This window comes from Falco biarmicus, chromosome 2, assembly GCF_023638135.1.
Source record: "Falco biarmicus isolate bFalBia1 chromosome 2, bFalBia1.pri, whole genome shotgun sequence".
NCBI lineage: Eukaryota > Metazoa > Chordata > Aves > Falconiformes > Falconidae > Falco > Falco biarmicus.
Window position 1 is genome coordinate 8,224,650 of NC_079289.1, and position 20,018 is coordinate 8,244,667.

General features: G+C 38.6%; 1 protein-coding gene across 21 annotated transcripts in view; it reads left to right on the forward strand.

The window, feature by feature from the left end:
- Positions 1 to 20,018, forward strand: part of DLG2 (discs large MAGUK scaffold protein 2) — a 1,040,391-nt gene that overhangs the window by 745,887 nt on the left and 274,486 nt on the right. For all 21 annotated transcript variants that reach the window (XM_056327218.1, XM_056327222.1, XM_056327223.1 and 18 more), the window contains 2 exons: positions 839 to 983; positions 6,297 to 6,438. In XM_056327218.1, the coding sequence (XP_056183193.1) occupies positions 839 to 983; positions 6,297 to 6,438 (287 nt within the window). The remainder of the gene's footprint in view (positions 1 to 838; positions 984 to 6,296; positions 6,439 to 20,018) is intronic.

Sequence of the window (20,018 nt, forward strand, 5' to 3'; positions counted from 1 at the left end):
TAGATGTGAACAAATTTTATACGCCTCTACAATAAACCACTTCTGACACTTTTCTTTTGATTTTCTTTATTTGGGAGTAAAGTGTAAATAGGCAAGGTTTATTGCTACCATTTCCTTCCATATTTAACCTGTAGTCCTGTACCCTAATCCTTGCTCATGTTAAGTATTTTTGTTTTCCAATAAAGTACAGAACTAGGACTACATTCTACATTCTCTTACTTTTTCAGTGTTTCTTTCCTGTGCTTCCAGAAAACTGACAAACTTTCACACTGAAAATCCCTTTTCTCCCATCCAGAACTTCCCTTTTTCATTTCTTGTACCTCATAGGCAGCCCCTTATTCCGGATACCACTTGGTACCTCTTACTATTTCAATGGTCGATGGCATATCAGGGGTGGAAATATCTGGGGGGTTTGAGTATTGCTGAGGTCACAGCCATGACTGCTAAGAGGTGAATTTGGACAGTTTATCTTGATAGGTCAAATAACATAGTTACTGTAAATTATGTGGGGTTAAGTTATTAAATTATTATTAAATATAGGTTTATGTTAATGATGATACTCGTAGCAGAATATCACAGAGGACTTATCTACTGACAAGATGAAGTACCATCTTGACCCATTATGATTCTGTGATATTATCAATACTGCTATGTCAGCCTGAGTATACATGTGCTAAGAAAACTGTATTTTCTACCTTGCTGCAATACTGCTTCTGTAATCTCCAGTGCTCTTTGTCTACAGCATTTTTCCCAACATTGTGATAACTGCAAGGCTGTGTCATTATTTTTTTTGTCTTATTTCTGCATTCCAACTCACCTGTCTGATTTCTCCTTTAAGGTAAATAATTACAGTTTAGAAGAAGTTACCCATGAAGAGGCAGTAGCGATACTGAAGAACACATCAGATGTAGTGTATCTGAAAGTTGGAAAGCCCACCACCATTTACATGACTGATCCATATGGCCCACCAGATATTACTCACTGTAAGTGACTTCTGCAACTCATTTTGTAGGAGATACCAGTTTGTCAGATCATTGTGTTCTTTTCATAGCTGTCCAAAGTACCCCATTAAAGTTTATGAAACAGCTTGGAAGGCTACAAAAATGAAAGGTTTATTGCCACTTAAGGTTGCTACACTCATGAAATATTGCAGATAACTCTGCTAAAGTATTTTTGCAACAAAAGTAACAATGTAGCTGATGTACTGCTATGCTGATCCCAGTTAGCCATATTCCAGGTGATCAGACTGAACTGTAACTCTTGTAACAATTACAGTAATGAGTATATGCAAATATATTTTGAAATATGATTTGATTTGTAGACTGGAGTCCTCTGTCCACTGAAAAATCAGAACAAGCAGCAAACCATCTTGTACAAACTTAGTGAAAACCTGAGACAGATATATATCATATTTGAATAAGATATTTACTTGGAATGTAAAAATTGCTGCTCTACTTACAAGAATTTATCTGTTTTCTGTACATATCCAATTCATAGAATCATAGACTGGTTTGGGTTGGAAGGGACCCCAAAGATCATCTAGTCTCCACTCCCGTGCCATGGGCAGGGATCTTCCACCAGCCCAGGTTGCTCCCAGCCCTGTCCAGCCTGGCCTTGAGCCCTGCCAGGGATGGGGCACCCACAGCTGCTCTGGGCAGCCTGGGCCAGTGCCTCGCCACCCCCACAGTAAAGAGTTCCCAGGTTATTATTCCACTTCGCTTTATTCTCAGTCTGTCCATTACCTTTACATATATTCATCTGCCTTTTTTTTTTTCGGCATTCACTGTAGACACTGTTGTAGGAAAAGTTGTCAAAAAATATAGTGAAGCTCAGTGAAGGATCTCATAGGAAGGGAAGTTTATTTTCTTTTAAAACAAACTGATTTCAATCAGGCTGTCATATCCACGTACTCATAATCATCTAGGCTCACATCACATCCAGCATTCAGGTAGAAAGATGCACATCCAGGTGCATCACCTGGACTCAGGACTCCCTGAGATGACCAGTCTGTTGACAGAGTCCCTTGGAAAACAGTTCTGAAGGGCCAAGGAGCCCAGGAAGGTAGGACATTCTTCAAGAAGGAAATCCTAAAGGTGCAGGAGCAGGCTGTCCCCATGTGCTGAAAGGTGAGCCAGCAGGAAAGAAGACCATCCTGGCTGAACAGAGAGCTTTGCCTGGAACTCAGGAAAAAAGCAGAATTTGCCACCTTTGGAAGAAGGAGAAGGCAACTCAGGAGGATGATAAGAAAATCATGAGGTTATGCAGGGTGAAGATTAGAGCGGTGAAAGCCCAGCTAGAACTCAGGCTGGCCACTGCCATAAAAGATAACCAAAAGTGTTTTTACGAATACATTAGAAACAAAAGATGGGTCAAGGATAACGTGCATCCCTGATTGGATGCAGGGGGGAACATTGCTACAGAGGATGAGGAGAAGTCTGAGGTACTGAATGCCTTCTTTGCCTCAGTCTTTAATAGTAAGACCAGATACCTTCAAGATACTCACCCCCCTGAGCCGGAAGACAGGGACAAGGAGCAGAATGAAGTCCCCACAGTCTGGGAGGAAACGATCAGTGACCTGCTGCTCCACTTAGACACACACAAGTCTATGGGGCCAGATTGGATCCACCCGAGGCTACTGAGGGAGCTGGAAGAGGAGCTCAACAACCCACTCTCCAGTATTTATTAGCAGTCCTGGCAAATTGGAGCGGTCCCAGAAAACTGGAGGTCAGCCAGTGTGATGCCCATCTATAAGAAGAGCACAAAGGAAGATCTGGGACACTACAGGCCTGTCAGCCTGACCTGGGTGCCAGGAAAGGTTATGGAGCAGATCATCCTGAGTGCCATCAGGCAGCACATGCAGGTCAACCAGCAGATCAGACCCAACCAGCATGAGTTTACGAAAGGCAGGTCCTGCTTGACTAACCCGGTCTCCTATGACAAGATGACCCACCTAGTAGATGAGGGAAAGGCTGTGGATGTTGTCTACCTGGAACTTAGTAAGGCCTTTGACGCTGTCTCCCACAGCATCTCCTGGAGAACCCAGCTGCTCATGGCTGGGACGGGTGTGCTCTGCGCTGGGTAACAAGCTGGCTGGGTGGCCGGGCCCCAGTTGTGGTAGTAAATGGAGTCACATCCAGCTGGTGGCCAGTAACAAGCGGTGTTACCCAGGGCTCAGAATCAGGGCCAGTTCTCTTTAATATCTTTATTGATGATCCAGATGAGGGGATCGAGTGCACTCTCAGTAACTTTGTAGATGACACCCAACTGCTGGGGAGTATTGATCTGCTGGAGGGTAGGAAGGCTGGGTCGATAGGCTGAGGTCAGCTTTATGAGGTTCAACAAGGCTCAGTGTCAGGTCCAGCACCTGGGTCACCACAACCCCATGCAGTGCTATGGGCTGGGGGCAGAGTGGCTGGAGGAAAGCTGCCTGGAGGAAAAGGACCTGGAGGTGCTAGTTGACTGCTGGCAGTGTGCCCAGGTGGCCAAGAAGGCAAACAGCATCCTGGCTTGCATCAGAAACAGCACAGCCAGCAGGACCAGGGCAGTGACTGTCCCCCTGTAATCAGCACTGGTGAGGCCTCACCTCGAATCCTGTGTTCAGTTTTGGACCCCTCACTTCACAAGGGATGTAGAGGTGCTGGAGCGTGTCTAGAGAAGGTCAGTGGAGCTGGGGAAGGATCTGGAGCACAAGTCTGATGAGGAGCAGCTGAGGGAACTGGGGGTGTTTAGCCTCGAGAAAAGGAGGCTGAGGGGGGACCTTATCGCTCTCTACAGCTGCCTGGCAGGAGGCTGTGGGCAGGTGGGGTCGGTCTCCTCTCCCAGTAACAAGCAACAGGTCAAAAGGAAACAGCCTTAAGTTGTGCCCGGGGAGGTTTAGATTGGATAGTAGGAAAACATTTTTACTGAAAGGGTGGTCAAGCATTGGAGCAGGCTGCCGAGGGCAGTGGTGAAATCACCATCCCTGGAGGTATTTAAAAAACACATAGATGCAGTGCTTAGCAACATGGTTTAGTGATGGACTTGGCAGTCCTGGGTTAACAGTTGGACTTTATGATCTCAAAGGTCTTTTTCAACCTAAATGATTCTATGATTCTGTGTACAAGGGTGAGTGGCTGCAGAGTTTTTATCATGTACATATACCTTCTTATTAACCTCCTTGACAACCTCCTTGCTGATGTTCTTTTTGTGCCCTTAAGGAGATAATAGCGATTAGGATCTTCTGTCTCTCCTATCTGTCCCACCTGGGCATGTCATTCAGATTTACTCACTTCTTTGTCTCCTTATCAGTGTCCTAGGCTCCAATCTAGTCTTTATCCTGCCATCATCTCTTAATGGCTTGAGTCTTTGTTTTAGTTTGGGTGTAGGCTGTCCCGATAAATTACATGTAGTTAAGTATTGATGACCCATTGATGACCCTGGGTGCTATCAATACAGGCCATTCTTATACCCCTCCTGCCAGTACTCCTGGTGTCCATACCCAGGCATTCCCATTCTCTTTTCAATCACAGCAATCTTAACATTTCAATTGCAGATCTCTATACCACTGGTGCCTGTTAGTCTAAACATTTCACTACTGAAATTCCCTTTCTTCATTAAAAACTGTCTGCCTTGGGTTCAACTACCAACAGGGACCAGCTGCACCATGGCAGTTTGATTTTTGACAAGAGCTTCAGCGACTGATCCATATCCATCTTGATCTCCTGCCAATAATCCTAAGGACAGTTAAGGCCAACCAAGGGCTGGGAAAGGCAGATTTTATCAGTAAATGTTAGAGATTTAATTTTTTTCTGCGCTTTTGCATAGTGTTGCTACTGTGGACTGACAAAGTTGAGAGAAAAGCTAATAATCCTCCTTATTCAGACTGCTCCATAAAAATAGGAGGGAAGGTTTTGTAACATGCACATCAGGTGGTATACTCAACTGTGCTGAGGATACCTATTTAGTTAGCAAATGTTGCAACAGATGGCAATCATGTTGTTCAGTAGCAGTCTGGTCTGGATCTTAGAACACCCAAGAAGTAAAAATGCTAAATGTCCCCATCCAATCTCCTGCTTTATAATACTTTCCAAAATAATAATTCAGGAGTTCTAAACCAGTGTGTTTTATTATGTCAGATTATAGATCAGCAGCATAATAGAAGACAGAAGTAATTCCAGAGGGAGAGTAAAGGTTGAAAAGATTTGCAGCAGCCTACCCCAGGCTGTCGGTGCATACAGATTCATTTATTCTCAGGGAACCTTTCATTATACCTACACATTCAGAATATTTCAGAACGGGTAATGGCCTTTCCTTGTACAGATATTTTGCTTTCAAACATTCTGTATCTCATCATCTGAAAGAAACACTGAAATTAATACTAGGAAGTTAGCTGTCTTCTGCTAATCAGAAAATTAATCAGATCTCATTGCAGAAGCATGTATCATTGTTTTTCCTATTTATCATTTCCTTTTCTAATTACATTAACTAAAGATTGAATACAACTGTTAGGGCATCTCTCCCGTCATAAATATTGCCAGTAGCTTCAGAATACCAATAAGCAAGCAAACAACAAAACCCACAGACCCAATATAGAATCAGACAGCAGTCCTGTAATTTTCATTATTAATCATTAATATGCAAGAGATTTGTATCCACTTTCTATTTTAAATAAACAGAGTTACTGTGATCTAAATATCATCTAAGTTGGTACTGAAATGTCAATTATATTGGAAAGTTTGGCACCTTTAGTAGACCACAGCTTTAAATTTTCATCATGCATAATTCTTGCTGAACATAAAATTCCTGTTCTTGCTTTGCTTTGAGCTCTTACTGTGTGACTCCCATTGCCCTACACTGGAGCCAAAAAGAGGCGTGCTTTTAATCTCATTCTCTCCTGTTTATATTTCCTTTTCAAGTCAGTCCTAACTGAAAAAAGTTCCTGTCTCCCAAACTAGCCTTTCTTATTCAGATCCCTTCTGAAGAGTCAATCCTTGCAAATGAGCCATCATCATCATCATCATCATCATCATCATCATCATCATCATCATCATCATCATCATCATCATCATCATTATTATTATATAAATATATTATTTATATATTTATAAAAATATAATAATAATAATAATAATCTTTCAAGAAAACCCCAGCTGTTCATTCTTTCTTGTAACATTTTTAACTCTCTCAGGCAAGGATTGTCTGTTTTGATGTTATTTACAGCAATGAGCACATTCTTGGTACTTAACTAAAAAATGGTGCTCGTGACATCTAATAAAATATGAAAGTGGCTAACTAGAAATGCTTATTCTTACCTTCAGCTTATTCTCCACCAATGGAAAATCATATACTCTCTTCCGGAAACAATGGCACTTTAGAATACAAGGCATCTCTGGCCCCTATCTCACCGGGAAGATACTCACCCATTCCAAAGCACATGCTTGTGGAGGACGACTACACCAGGTCAGATGCTTCTCTTTATTTCTTACCTTTCATGACAATTACAAAGGACATAGGTAAAGCATTCAATGCACCTCACATAGGATATAGCATATAGTTCTTTTCACCTATGTTCAAGGGAAGGTGAATTGAAACTGTTACAGGTAGGGAGACAAGTAAGAGAAAGATCACACGGATGAATGCTGACCTGAGGTCCATGTTGCCTGGGTGCATTCCTGCACTGGTTCCTAAACAACATGGCTGCACCAGAACAATGCTGGCACTGAGCAAAATTTTCTGTTTCTTAACACAACTAGGAGATCTCAGTATCAGTGACTCATCTGGCTCACTGTACGTATGGGTGGAGAGATTGTATGTGCATTTTTACTGGTCTGTGACGCTCTGAAAGTTCCAGCTTCTTTAGTGAAAGCAAGACAGAAATAGCCTGTAATTGCTCTGGGCACACACATTGAAAGATAAATGTTATGGAGAGAAACCACTATGGGAAAAGAAATAAAAAAGTATAAACTGGCTGTGAATAAAGACAGGAGGGAAACTGGAAAAAGTTTCTTAACCATTACAGCAATCACAATATGGAAGAGTTTTCTATGATAGCATAGAGGTTAAAAGGAAACTGGTTATGCAGTGGCACTTGATACCCTTATAAAAGGGGTTCTTTGATGTGATTATCAGCAAAATGACCCTGGAAATTGCTTCTAATCCTTTTGGTTTTTTAAATAATCCCAAAAGAATTATGACTACTATATGGAAGTATGGTATCAGAATTGTATCTGCATAGTTGATTTCCAGGTAGAAGAGGTGCATAGGAGAATGCTGGGAGGGTTCTTTTATGCCTTGTATTATTAGATCAACACTGAATGTCACTGGTGAGAAAGCATGTATTTATCTTTTTGTTTGAAGAGCACCACCATTCACTTAGAAGACAACAGTTACGTTGTAAAAGGAGTCCTCATTATGTCTAATGCCACAGGAAATGCATATTTTTTTTTCTGTGCTTCAGTATTTATAAATTCATTGTGTTTAAAGCTAGGAAGGGGATGTTCCTAACATCTAACCTGACCTACTGTGTATCTTAAGCCAAAGGATCTCATCCACTTACGTATTCATCAGCTTCATAACTTGCTAATTTGAATTTCATTTTTCTTGTTGTATATGATTACAATCTCAAGCTGCTTAACCTGTTGGATCAGACAGATTCAGAGTAACTAAATCATGACACAGTGTCTGATCAGGACATACTTGTATGGAAACCACACCTTGCTTCCCTGTCTTGGCTAAAAGAATTTCTCCCTTGCTTTGATTGAGGATGCAAAGCTGACATTGCTTTCCTTCAACTTATGTGACATTCAATTAGGATGAATTTTTTTCCAAAGGGTTCCAAGATGTTACATTTTTTTAATTAATAGCTGGAACATTGATTTCATGAAATTGTGCATTAAGGCTTTACCTGGGCTAATACTGACCTCATAATTTCTAAAATGCCTTTGTATAGGAAGAATACCAATGTAGTATCTGGGTTACAATGACGAAGGCTTTTTCAGTAAGCTTGTAGTGCTGAATTATCTCCTTCTGTAATGAGATGACAGCAGTATTATTACTGAGAAAGAGTTGGAAAAGTTTAAAACAGCAAAGAATGCAAACTTACAAGTAGATAATAGCTAAGGAGACCAAGAAGTCACAGAAAGTGAGGGAAGTAATCCTAAAAAAAGGAGGAAAGCTGCCTTGAGAATTAAAAGACCATTTAAATAGTCAGAAACCTGTAAGGTAATGAAGAAGAATCGTTAGACAGCCCTGGGTTTCTTTGTGTTCCATGTAGCTGATTTTAACTTTCTAATTACTTATAAAAAAAAAAAAAAAAAAAAAAAAAAAAAAGTCATCAGAGAAGGCACTGACAGTCCTAGCCCATTAGTTCAGTAGATATCCAGTACAAAGGATACTTGCTCAAAGAACTGTGCAGGATATATATTGAAATTAATTAGCATGTCTTTTTGATATTTTTAGGAAGAAAGATGAATTGCTATCCTGATATTTTTAGTTTATTTTTAAACAATTCTGCTGGTTTATCTCCTGACGATAAAACCAAATACTGACACAGTCTGGTTCTTGGCTGAGGTATTCACACCACTGTTGGTTTTGTATTATTTGGGGAAAAAAATAAATGCCCAGAGAAGCTGTGTATACTCTATGAAATACTCCTCTCCCGTGTTCTTCTTCCCATCTGGATTTCCAGATTAGTGTGTTGTCTAATGAAAGGCTGATATCCAAAATCTTCTGTGGCATTGGCACTAACATGACCTTCTGTGGAAGATGTGTGGCACTAGCAGAAATAAAGGTCTTGAATAATTGGAGCAGACTGAACGCAACAGAGCAAATCAGATGAAAATCTCATAGTTCTAAACAAGTATTTACTTTGACCTATTGAAAAAGAAGAGGCTATTATGGACTTAATTATATTAGTGGTAATAGGTTATACGCTACACTGATATCCAGGATACAAAAGCACAAAGATAAAATGAATGTAGTCATGAGGAAAACAGCATTTGCTATTGCATTTCCTCACTGGACATACATCATACCCACTATCTGAGGGACACCCAAACAAGAGCAAGAGATGAGGTTTCTCCTATGACTACAATAACTAAGAAACTCTGACCTTCAAAATCAAACAAACCATTTAACCCTTAAACGATGCTGAGCCTTTTTTTTTTTTTTAAATGTCCACATAGCTAATTATTGCCTATTGATTCAAATGGGACTATTGAAAATGCCCCAGATAATTCTCACAGTGATTTTCACAGCTATAAACTGAGAACAGTTAATACACTCTTTCTGTGCAACGCCATGGGATTTGCTGATGAATCTGCCGTTAAAATAAAAAGATATTTGGAAAGTCTTTCTTGCTGAACAGTTTAGAAAGACTTAAAATCTTTTGGGAAGTTAATATCATATTGATAATTTTAGTGAAACCTATAAATCCCTTGATTGCAGCATTTATGATCAGATTTCCTAACATTATTTTTTATAATTAAGATTGCCAACTACTGCAGTGCTATCCATTAAAACTACCTGGTTCTTTCTATAATAGCTTTTCTGTGCTAATTTACATGGTGATCACATAAGGAAATTTATTACCTGTGCAGTCATAATATGGCAACACTTCTGGCAGATTTTCATTTGTGCCAGCTAAAAATACTTGGAAGAGTAACTTTGCCACTTTTACAGGCTTTTGCAATTTGGTAATTCTTTGTACATGTCATTTGAGTGAGGCTGATGACAAGCTTTCTTTTAACTTTCTTGCTATGATTAATCTATCAGTAAAGTTTAAATGGTTGAACAGGCAGCTCAATTTGTTCACTTTCTCTTGCTTTTCTTTTTTTGTTCCAGTTCTAAGGTGTGGGGTTTTTTACCTAAATACTTGTATTTTGCTAAACAAAAGTAAGTGTTTCTGTTGATAAAAACTTGTATTTTTTGGTCTGACAGTGAGTCTGCATCTGAAAAATATTCAGTACAACTTTTACTTAATAAAACCATGGGGGGAAAAAAGACTTAATCCAAGCACAAGGGATACAAAAGTAACAATCTTCGGTCACAATTTTTATTGAAGCTGGATGTTGTCTTTTTAATTACTGAGCCTTTTTAAGTTGTGTATATTATTGGTCCAAAATGCTCTCAGTGCTGGGCAGGATTTACTTTGTGTTTTGTTCAATTTATTTTAAATTCACTCAGGATGGAAGTTTTGCCTTCCTGTATTTTTTTCATGAAGATTGTCACCCTTTCAAACTTCAATAACATAATTTCAGTTTGGTATAATGTGGAACCAAAAGTGGATAAAATCTATACGCCAAGTAACTCTAGCAATACAATCATTATCATTCTACAGTTAAGTCCTTATTTGGTTTAGTTTCTAGGGAGATTAAAGTGTTGTGCAGGCAATGCAGGAGATTCCTTGATTACGTTGCTGACAATTTCCTAACGCTGCTCAAGAGGAGAAACAGGAATAATTCTTTGCTTAATCTGCTGCTTACGAAAACGGAAGAACTGGTGGCAATGGTGGTGGTAAATAACAGCTGGGATCAAAGTGATCATGAGTTGGTTTACTTCATGATTCAAAGGAAGTCTGGAAAGGTGATCATCAAGTTGTGACTGTAGACTTCAGAAGAGCAGACTTCAGCTTTTTTTGGAAAAATTGCTAAGCAAAACCTCTTGGGATGCTGCCGCAGAGACATAGGGTCTATTGAAGATGGATGATTTCTAACTAAAACGTTAAGATCTCCAGAATGAACCATCCTGTTGAGCAGGAAGCAGGGGGATTCAGCAGAAGGCCTTCTTGGCTGAGCAAAGCTTTCTGATGACCTAAAATGCAAGGTGTAGACAAGCATTGCTTGACTGCTTAATGACAAAATCAGAAAGCTGATTGATTTGAGCTAAGATTTACAAGAGTCATAAAGGAAAATAAAAGGTGATTCTGCAGGTGTGCTACTTTCAAAAATGAAGGTAAAATTTGGTGGAGGGAAAAACTAATGAATGGAGGGGAAGGCAATGTAATGACAGACAACATAGAAAAAGCTGAAGTACTCAATATCTTCTTTACTGGGCAATTAAGGGACCAGAAGGTAATTGGAATAGTCAGCATAGATTTACCAAAAGCAAATTGTGTGCTTGTCCAGCCTGGTTGCCTTTCCTGGTGAAATGACTAGCTGGGTGGATGAGGGGAGAGCAGTGGCTGCTCTCTACCAACCAGTACCACAGCACTGGTGCTGCCCTGAGCAGGAATGCTGACTTAGCTGACTCCAAAGTCATACCTGACCCGTGCCATAAGTCCCACATAAGCGTATGTGGGATCTGCTGTGGGGCAGATGGTGATTCCTCTTCTCCACTAGTTGCCCTGGGGAGTGGCAGCAGAGGTATTTCTCACACCTCTTCTGTGGGCAGGAGAAGCTGTAACATGGGAAGCACCCTTTACAACTCTCACAGCCTCTCCTCCAAACATGAGGAAGTATTGGATAAACACATACAACTGATCTGTAGCTGGAAAAAATACACGATTTGTAAAAGTTTGGAAACCTCCTGGATAGCTTTTGGGGCATTTCCTGGATTATAATGCTGTCACCTTGCTGGTAAGGCTTCTCCCAGCACGGCTGTGCTCATTTGCATGCAGCAGCAGACTTTGGTGATGCTTTTGACAGTCTCCCACAACACTGTCATTTGAAAGCTGAGGCAGAGCAGACTAAAAGGGGATAGTGGGCTGGGAACTGACTGAACCAGCAGGCTCAAAGTGTAACGATCATCACCTGATATCTGACAGGTGGTCAGGGATGAGCAGAGTAGCTCAGGATACCTTGTGCATCAGTAAATATCTTCATCAATGACCTAGATCATGACACAGCGTGCACCCTCAGCAAATTTGCAGAGGATAATAAATTAAGAGGGAGTGGTTAATATGACAAATGACAGAGCTATATTCCAGAGGGATCTTGATATACTCAGGACTTGGCCAGGAGAAATCAGAAAGTTTGGTAAGAAGAAGCCTACACCTCAGGTGGAACAGCTGCTCACAGTTGTATGGGCCATGACACAAACATCTGAATTGCAGCTTCATTTAAAATGACCTGGAGATTACAGCAGATGCCAGGCTGGACATGGACCCAGGAGTGCACTTTCATTGCCAGCCAGGTAATCAGCTTATTATACTATATTAGGACAAGCATAACCAGCAGAAAAAGATATGTTATTTTCTAGAAGACTGTGACCAGTTCCTGTTCTTCAGCTTCAAGAGGGTTGTGAAAAAACAGGAGAGGGTCCAACAGATTCTCAGTGTCCTAAATCACATGGAGGTTAGAGAGATATTGAGGAAGCTGAGGCTTGTTTAATGTGTGAAAAAAGAGATTAAGGGGCAATCTAAGAGCACCCTGTAAGTACTCAGTAGCAAAGATGATGAAGCCAAACTCTTCTCAGCAAAAGGACCAATGGCCATAGGTGTTGGCTTTGGATGTTCTGATTTCAGTTTGAGAAGAAAAAAGACACCAGGTGGGTGGAGTAGTGCTGGAGCAGGTTGCTTAGAAGGGTTGTGAAACATCCATCCTGTGAGATTTTTAAGATTTGTCTAAATAAAATCATGGCTGATCTGATCTAGGGTTGGCAGTAATCCCGCTTCAAACTCGACATTGGATGAGATGACCTATAGAGATGCATTCTGCATTCCAACCAAATTTTCTATGATAGTAGGAAGAAAAAAAAGTATTTTTTTTGTTTTAGTCTTTTTGTGGAACATTCATTACTAATACAGCTGAGAAGTTACAGTTTACTCTTTAGCAGATGTCTGCCTTCCTATTTCCAGAAATACTGAAATTATAGCCTAAAAATCCCATAGCTTTTAAATGTTCACTCCTTTTGTCCTTAACGAACACCAGCAAAAGATCCATAAAAATAAAGAACTACCATCTTGAGTTTTTACTTCCTTTTTAACTTCAGAAAATGGTAACATCAAACTTCTGTGCTTCAGCTGATAAAAAATTCACTTTAACATTTAACTCTGGCTAGATATTAAAGATTCATGGATGAAAAAGCTGAGTTATCTGTTTTGCTGTGAAAAGCATGTTTGATTTTTTTTTCACATGCATCTTTGCAAAATAACATTTTTGGGACGAGGAGGAGGTGCTGGGGATTGGAGGGGAGAAAAAGGAGAACCATTAAGTTGAAGTCTCAGGGGATGTTTTCCCCTGTATTGAAAGTAGCATTTCTCAACTGTTTCTTGTTTACTTATATAAACTTCCTAGTTTAATTGGGGATATTTTATGGAGACACCTTTACATTTGTCTTGATACACAGATTTGACTTTTCAATATTAGACCATTACAGCTAATATTTTGGTTTGTGCATTATAAAACTGTCAATAACAATTTTCTGACAATGGTTTTATGAAGCACGACAACAGGAAAAAGGAACTGCAGGTTTTTTTAGTAATGAGTCCTGAAAACTGTTCCTTTGGAATTGCTAATGTGCTGACTTAGATCATCCATTAACAAAATATTCTGCCTGTTTTCAAAGTGTGTATTTGCTGAAACAAGTTAGCTGCATTGACTTTTAGTTTTTTTAGTGGGAACAGAATTGAAACTCACCATTCCCAGACAAAGAAATTCTTCAAGTACTGTAGGTAGAACTTTGAAATGGTGTATTTTACACCATGTTTTTGACCTGATGTTACTATACAAGTGATGAGTAAAAGATATGTAGAAGTACGCTGATGCAGTTATATGAATATAACAGCTAATTGTGAGCTCTCAACAACCTTATCACTATGCCTAACTCAAATGCAGCATGTCACATATCCCCTAAAGAAAATAAACTGTATGTAGTTACATGGGGATACTGATAATGCCTTTTATTTACTCTTCCTACAAAATCACTTGTAATGTTAGCAGGTTAATTGTTCAAGTAAAATATTTTCATACTCATTTTTTTTCCTGGGGCTGGATTTCTTTAGCTAGGTGTAGCAAAGGTTGCATGTCTGTTTTGCTTTAAAGTTTAGTATAAATTATATCTATTATTTTTAAAGTAATTCTAGTTGACCATTATTATTATGAAATTAAATTGCATTTAGTTTTAACTGTAGCAGCTTGGTCATTTAAGGGATGGAGGTGAATTACATGGCTTAGTTCATCTTCTATTCTATGTTAAAAATTGTGGTGAAATTTTAAATATTACAATGTTCCATACATAGCTTCAGGGTGCTGGAAGTATGGGAGCCAATGAAACTGAATCCACATAGTATTTCTACTGCATTTGTGAAAATCTATCTCAAGGCCAACAAATATGTCTTTAGAAAAACTACAGTTCATTTATTGTCCAAAATGTATTTAATATTTCTTTTTGCAGTAGAACTCTTTAATATTCCATACTTACACTGTGGTATATCAAAGCTTCTCACAATTTTGTCATACTGACTAGATTATTTTAAAAAGCCAACTTGATTAAGTACAGCATTATATGGCCAAAGCTAGGTTTTCTCTCTACTTATTTCTTCCAGCCCTTTCTGTCACAGAAACATAATTAAGAGTGATTCCATTTTGTGCTCTGAAATGCCCAATCCTTTCAATTTTCAACACTGAAGAGACTAAAGGAACAGAGGGAGTGTCTTTGGCAAGGAATTATGGTGAGATATGCTGTGAAAATGATGGAAACTTGTCACTGGTTGTGTGAGAATGGAAATCACAAGAAGGGAAGACTGGTATTTATAGGGTAAGAAAACTCAGATTTGGAAAGGGACTTGAGGACAAGGAGGAATATAATTGAGAAATGGGTGAAGAGGCACAAAGCTGCAGTGGAGAAAAATAGCCTGGAGAAGAGCAGCAATGAATTTCAGGGCTACCGAACCAGCAGCTCCTTCAGACAGTGAGACTTGAGGTTTGGGATAATTGATAGTTGTGCAAGAAGACTGGGGCAAGGAACAGAGGTAGAGAGCAGGTATCAAAAGTTGCTGATAAGATGCTGGCAGGATCAGGCTAGGGCCATATCTAGAAAAATGGAGAGGAACCCAAAGTTTCTGGGGTTTGCAGGACAGGTGCATGAGCCCACCAGACAGTCTGCTAGGACAGTTCATCTGCGTTGCCTGTCTGTCTGGAGGGTGACAGCCTGCTCTGCCTGCTCTGCCTGCTCTGCTGCTGGATACCCCCCATCTCACGAGGTAGAGTTCTCATCCGCTAGCTCTTACATTGGCAACCCTGCTGATGATGATACTGAATTCACTATGGTGTTCCATAATAAGATTTCTTTCTTGTTTTAGTCTTTGATCAATCTAAGGTATTATTAAAGAAAAAATAAATAACACTAACCGAGTTATGCATTAAATGTTCAGTTAATAAAAGAAAAAAAAAGTTTTTCTGTATAACCTTAAATTGGGCCTTTGGTGAAATACCATGGTACAGTATTTAGTTATAGTATCATCTAAAAGTGCCTACTTGTAGAACACCTGACAACAGCTTTTTAGAAAAAAGGTCTCAGTTGTATGATTCATTCCCTTTGATGAAGCATGAAATTGCTAAATTGCAAAACAACTATTTTATGTTTCATGTTGTTTACACAAATGTTATCTTAAACTAATTGTTAAACTTTACAAATGCATAATAATTGCCTATCATAAGATTTCATTTTTCTACCTCAAATTTATTTTAAATAGGAAGTCTTAACTTGGGAGAACAATTTATGTTAAAGTAAAAATTTTGTTATCGTCAAGTCACCAGATAATGTGTTATGTCCTGAGTAATCTACACATATCTAATCAGGCCTGTCAGAGATCTGTAACAGGATTTGACTATTTCTCATACAGTCAGTGGAAGCTACTTATTATTTAAGACTTGAAAAACAAATCACATTTCAGAATCTGCTTTAGTGCTTGTATGGAGATTTTTGAAATGAGATAGTAGGACTGGCAGTGATAATATATAAAAAAATGGTAATTAACATTTAATAATAGAAAAAGATGACCCTAAGTACATCCTACACATAGATGACCCTAAGTACATACTACACATATCACGGACACAGACTGTTAAAGCAGCTATTACCACTTAAGAAAGACACTTTGGGGTGATAGTAGGTAGTTCTGTGACATTATTAGCCCATACGCAAGAGCAATTGAAAATGGAAATAGGATCTAACAGGAAAGGAAAACAGTGCAAAATAAAATGTTTTCCTGTATGAATCTATGATGTACCTGCACCTTGAATACTAAATGGAGGCAAATGGAAAAAGACTCAGAAGAGGGTGACAGAGATGATCAGGGTTGTAGTATGGCTTCCAGGTGGAGCGAAATAGCAAATTATTCCAGTATAGGAAAAAGATGGCAGAGAGAATTGAACACGGATCTGCAAAAGTAACTATGGCATAGAGAAGGCAATAGGCAACTACTATCGCCACTTTCTTACAACTCAGATACAGGGAATTTACAATGCAATGCCAAGTTTAAAATCCAGAAAAAAGAAGTCTTTGCCATATGTTATCAATGTGCAACCAAGTAACAGGCTTACAGTACACAAAGGCAGAGGTCTTTGGGTATGTCACGTGATTTGTTTGTGGGACTCATTGCCACAGGGTGTTGTGAAAGCTAAAAATACAAAAACGTTCAAATATGGGTAAGGGTAAGTGCTCAAATTTATGGTGGAAGGCCTACTAACCGCAATTTACTTGGATTTAGTTTCTGGTCTGCATGGTCCTTAACTTGCTGATTTTCAGCAGCTGAGCAGGGGATGGTCACCCTTTACTGGCCCTGCTTCCTAAAGAGTCACTGCAGGGAACTGCAAGCCTTTGGGCGCTGGTCTCACCATTCCTGTGTGAGCTTTCTTTTCCATTACTGCAACAGAAAATCATTACTAATTTTTTTCAAATTAAGCAGTCATTTTATCTCCTAATTCGTAATGGCTAAGAATAATGAGTGTAGAATTGGGTGAAGAATATTAAAAGTTCTAAATTATACTTATGCCTTCTTGTAGTCCATTTCATTTGAGAACCCGATTAAAATGTTTAAATAGTATTATTAAAAGAAGCAAGGCAATACTTTATTACTGTACTAAAAAAATTCCCATGATCTTAAGCACTTGTTTTGCAGTTACAGAAAACTTTGAGGCTCATAGAAATAGCAGTTAGTAATGGCAAAGATGAGAAATCATTGATTATAGATGGATTTCCAGAAAGAACTAAGGCAATGTGCTTCTGATATTTCCTTCCAGCTCTTCACACCCCTTCTCTGTTTTTTATTTAGTTGAAATAAACATGTCATATGAGTGACTGGGTCTTATTTGAATTGTCAGGACACAATCTATGAAATAAAAACAACTTTCAATTCTAAATAAACCTATTGAACAGTAAAGTATGTGATTCTCCTAGGAGGTTATATGCACAAGAAACTCAAAGTCAAAAGACACACACACCCACACACAAATAAAAAAAGACATATATATAAATAACTGTTTATTAAAAGCGGAAGAGTTCACTTGTATTAAATTGCCATTGATTTTTGTTTAAATAGTGATACACTTTTAAAGACAGTTCTTTGCACAATTCCCAGCAACATTATATTAGCAATAGTAATGTCTTAGTTTTCTTTACTGAACCTGGGTATAATGAAAAATTGCTACTTAAAAAAAAAAAAAAAAAAAAAGCTGGAAACTTGTAACACTGTGAGATTTATTTTCTCTCAAATTGAATTTAGCATTTCCTGGCTATAGCCCTGCATACTCAATATGCTGTGAGAGCTTAGCTGGTTTCTTTCCATATCATAAAAGGTTTTAAAATGTTTTTAAAAATGAAACTATCAACATTTAATGTGCTACGTCTTGGCAGCTAAACCCTACCGAACAGGATTCTGCAAGATAAAAAGTTAAAATTAAATTGAGGATCCTACATGATGCTGAGGAGAGAACGGTTTTAATAATGCCTTTTTCTTATAACTTCGGTTGTGCAATAAAGCCAGCCTGAAACAATAACACAGTGATGATCCAAACAAAGAATAATAAGGGCTACAAACAACTAGGAAGATTTGCTTTCTTTACACAGTCTGTTATGAAATACATAATTAAACCCAGTGTCAGATCAATCTTCTACCTCCCGCTGTTACTGTTAGCTTTTCCACCAATTAGCTATACCTTTCTGTGGAATTGTGCCTCATTGCAGTTTGGTCTATACTGATTAACAATTCCAGCTTTCAATTGTGTTTCGGCTAGAAAAGCAGTTTATGACTATCTGCTGTTTGTACTACTGTTTAAAAGCTTACCTTGCAGCGCTGAGTGACTTCATTCTCTCTCCTGTGATTGAATTATCTACTGAGGCATGCCCAAGCCAGGCTACACTATGACCTTAAATTTTCTATTGCCTTTCCTCTACTGTGGCATGCCTGATTCTCATGCTAACCTAATTATTGCTGTCCACCTACACCTAGCAGTTGCTGCTTTCATTTATCACAGAGCTTGCTTTTTAGCTCACTGATAGAGACAGAGAACACTAATGTACATTTGTCACTAAATAAACAGTTAAAAGGGAGAAGGGATGCAGATCTGTTAAATAAGTTGCAGCAGCAGTTGGTTATTTTTCAGAGTAGACCCATGTTAAATAATTACTTATTAGGAGGTATTACAATTATCCAAGAAGTATACAACAATAGTCAGACATTTGGCATTTTAAGGGAATTTTTTGTGTAAGTATTAAAAAAAATGAAGATAATGGACAAAGTCAGTTCCATGATAGTAGGTTTTTGTCCTGTTAAAAATTACAAAAATTGCTTAGCATTTATTTTAACTAAGACAAAACCTCTGAAGCTGTACCTGCTGTGCCTGAAAGTGATGCAACTGCAAATAAACTACAATGAATCAGTATTAAATAATACATATCTAGCTTTTACACTTTGGTTACAGCATGCTAGATGACCAGCTACAAGTTTTTAAATTCATTTGAAGAATTAATGCACCATAAAATACATCCTCAATGTTTATGTTCAGTGTGGCTCTTAATTATTTTGCAAGAAATTTTGAGGTGACCTTGACTGTATTTTCCAGAATGGCAGGTTAGATACTATTTCTAAATAGCATTCTCTTTATACCATGCTTTGAGAGAAGACAAGCTGTCTCTGTCATACTGCTGGAGAAGCAGCTACGTAAGCAAGACAGGATCTACCAGGTGGGCTGATCCCGTCAGATAGAAGTTCTTCCTTCTTCCAGTGAGGAGAAATATAAATGACAGGAGAAAATGATGAATTAGAAGAATCATTTAATAAAGCTGAGTGGTCTTCATAATTTTATAGATGTATATATGTGTGTATGTGTGTGTATATATATATATATATTTAGGAGGGGATTGCTGTCTTCCAAAGTATGTAGATACTATCATAGCTAAGTACTAGTTTGACATAGAGAAGGTGAAGAGTCAGAAGGATATTTGAAGACAGTCTGTTGTGGGAAGTATCTCATATTATTTTTAAGGCTTACTGGCCTATGTGAAACACAGTTTGTATGAGCAGGACAGTGATCTGCCCAGTATGTTTTAATCAATCCCCTTCTTTCCATTTTTTATCCCAACTTTCAATTATTTTTGTACTGTGTGATTTATATATACTAAATTGAATTCAGTGAGAAAATAAGTTTAGACTGATCTGAACTGGACCCTTGATGTTACATACTGCTTATTGCTCAAGTTCTTGCTTTTCTGTGCCAATAAAATGTGCAGCCAGGGCCCAGCTATGCAATTGGCAGTATTAGCACATGCACCTGAGTACCTATGAAGGCATCTGAAGAACCAGGTCAGTCTATGATCTTATTGACCTTGAAGAATGGCGTCTGATGGTAACTAGGTGGCTATGATGATCTCAGACCAGTTCATAGGCCTTACAAGATGTGCATTTAACTGGAATTCGCTGATACCCTGAGTTCTATTCTAAGCAAAGAGTCCAAGCTTTAAAAGGATAAGGAGCTTGAATTTCTTTTCAAAGCCTTAAGGCCTCTCTTTTTCAGCTCGATTACAGAGGGTATGTTGTTAGCTAGGTCACAGTATCACACATAATAGCAATGAGTGGAGGACTTTATAAATCAGCATGGTGG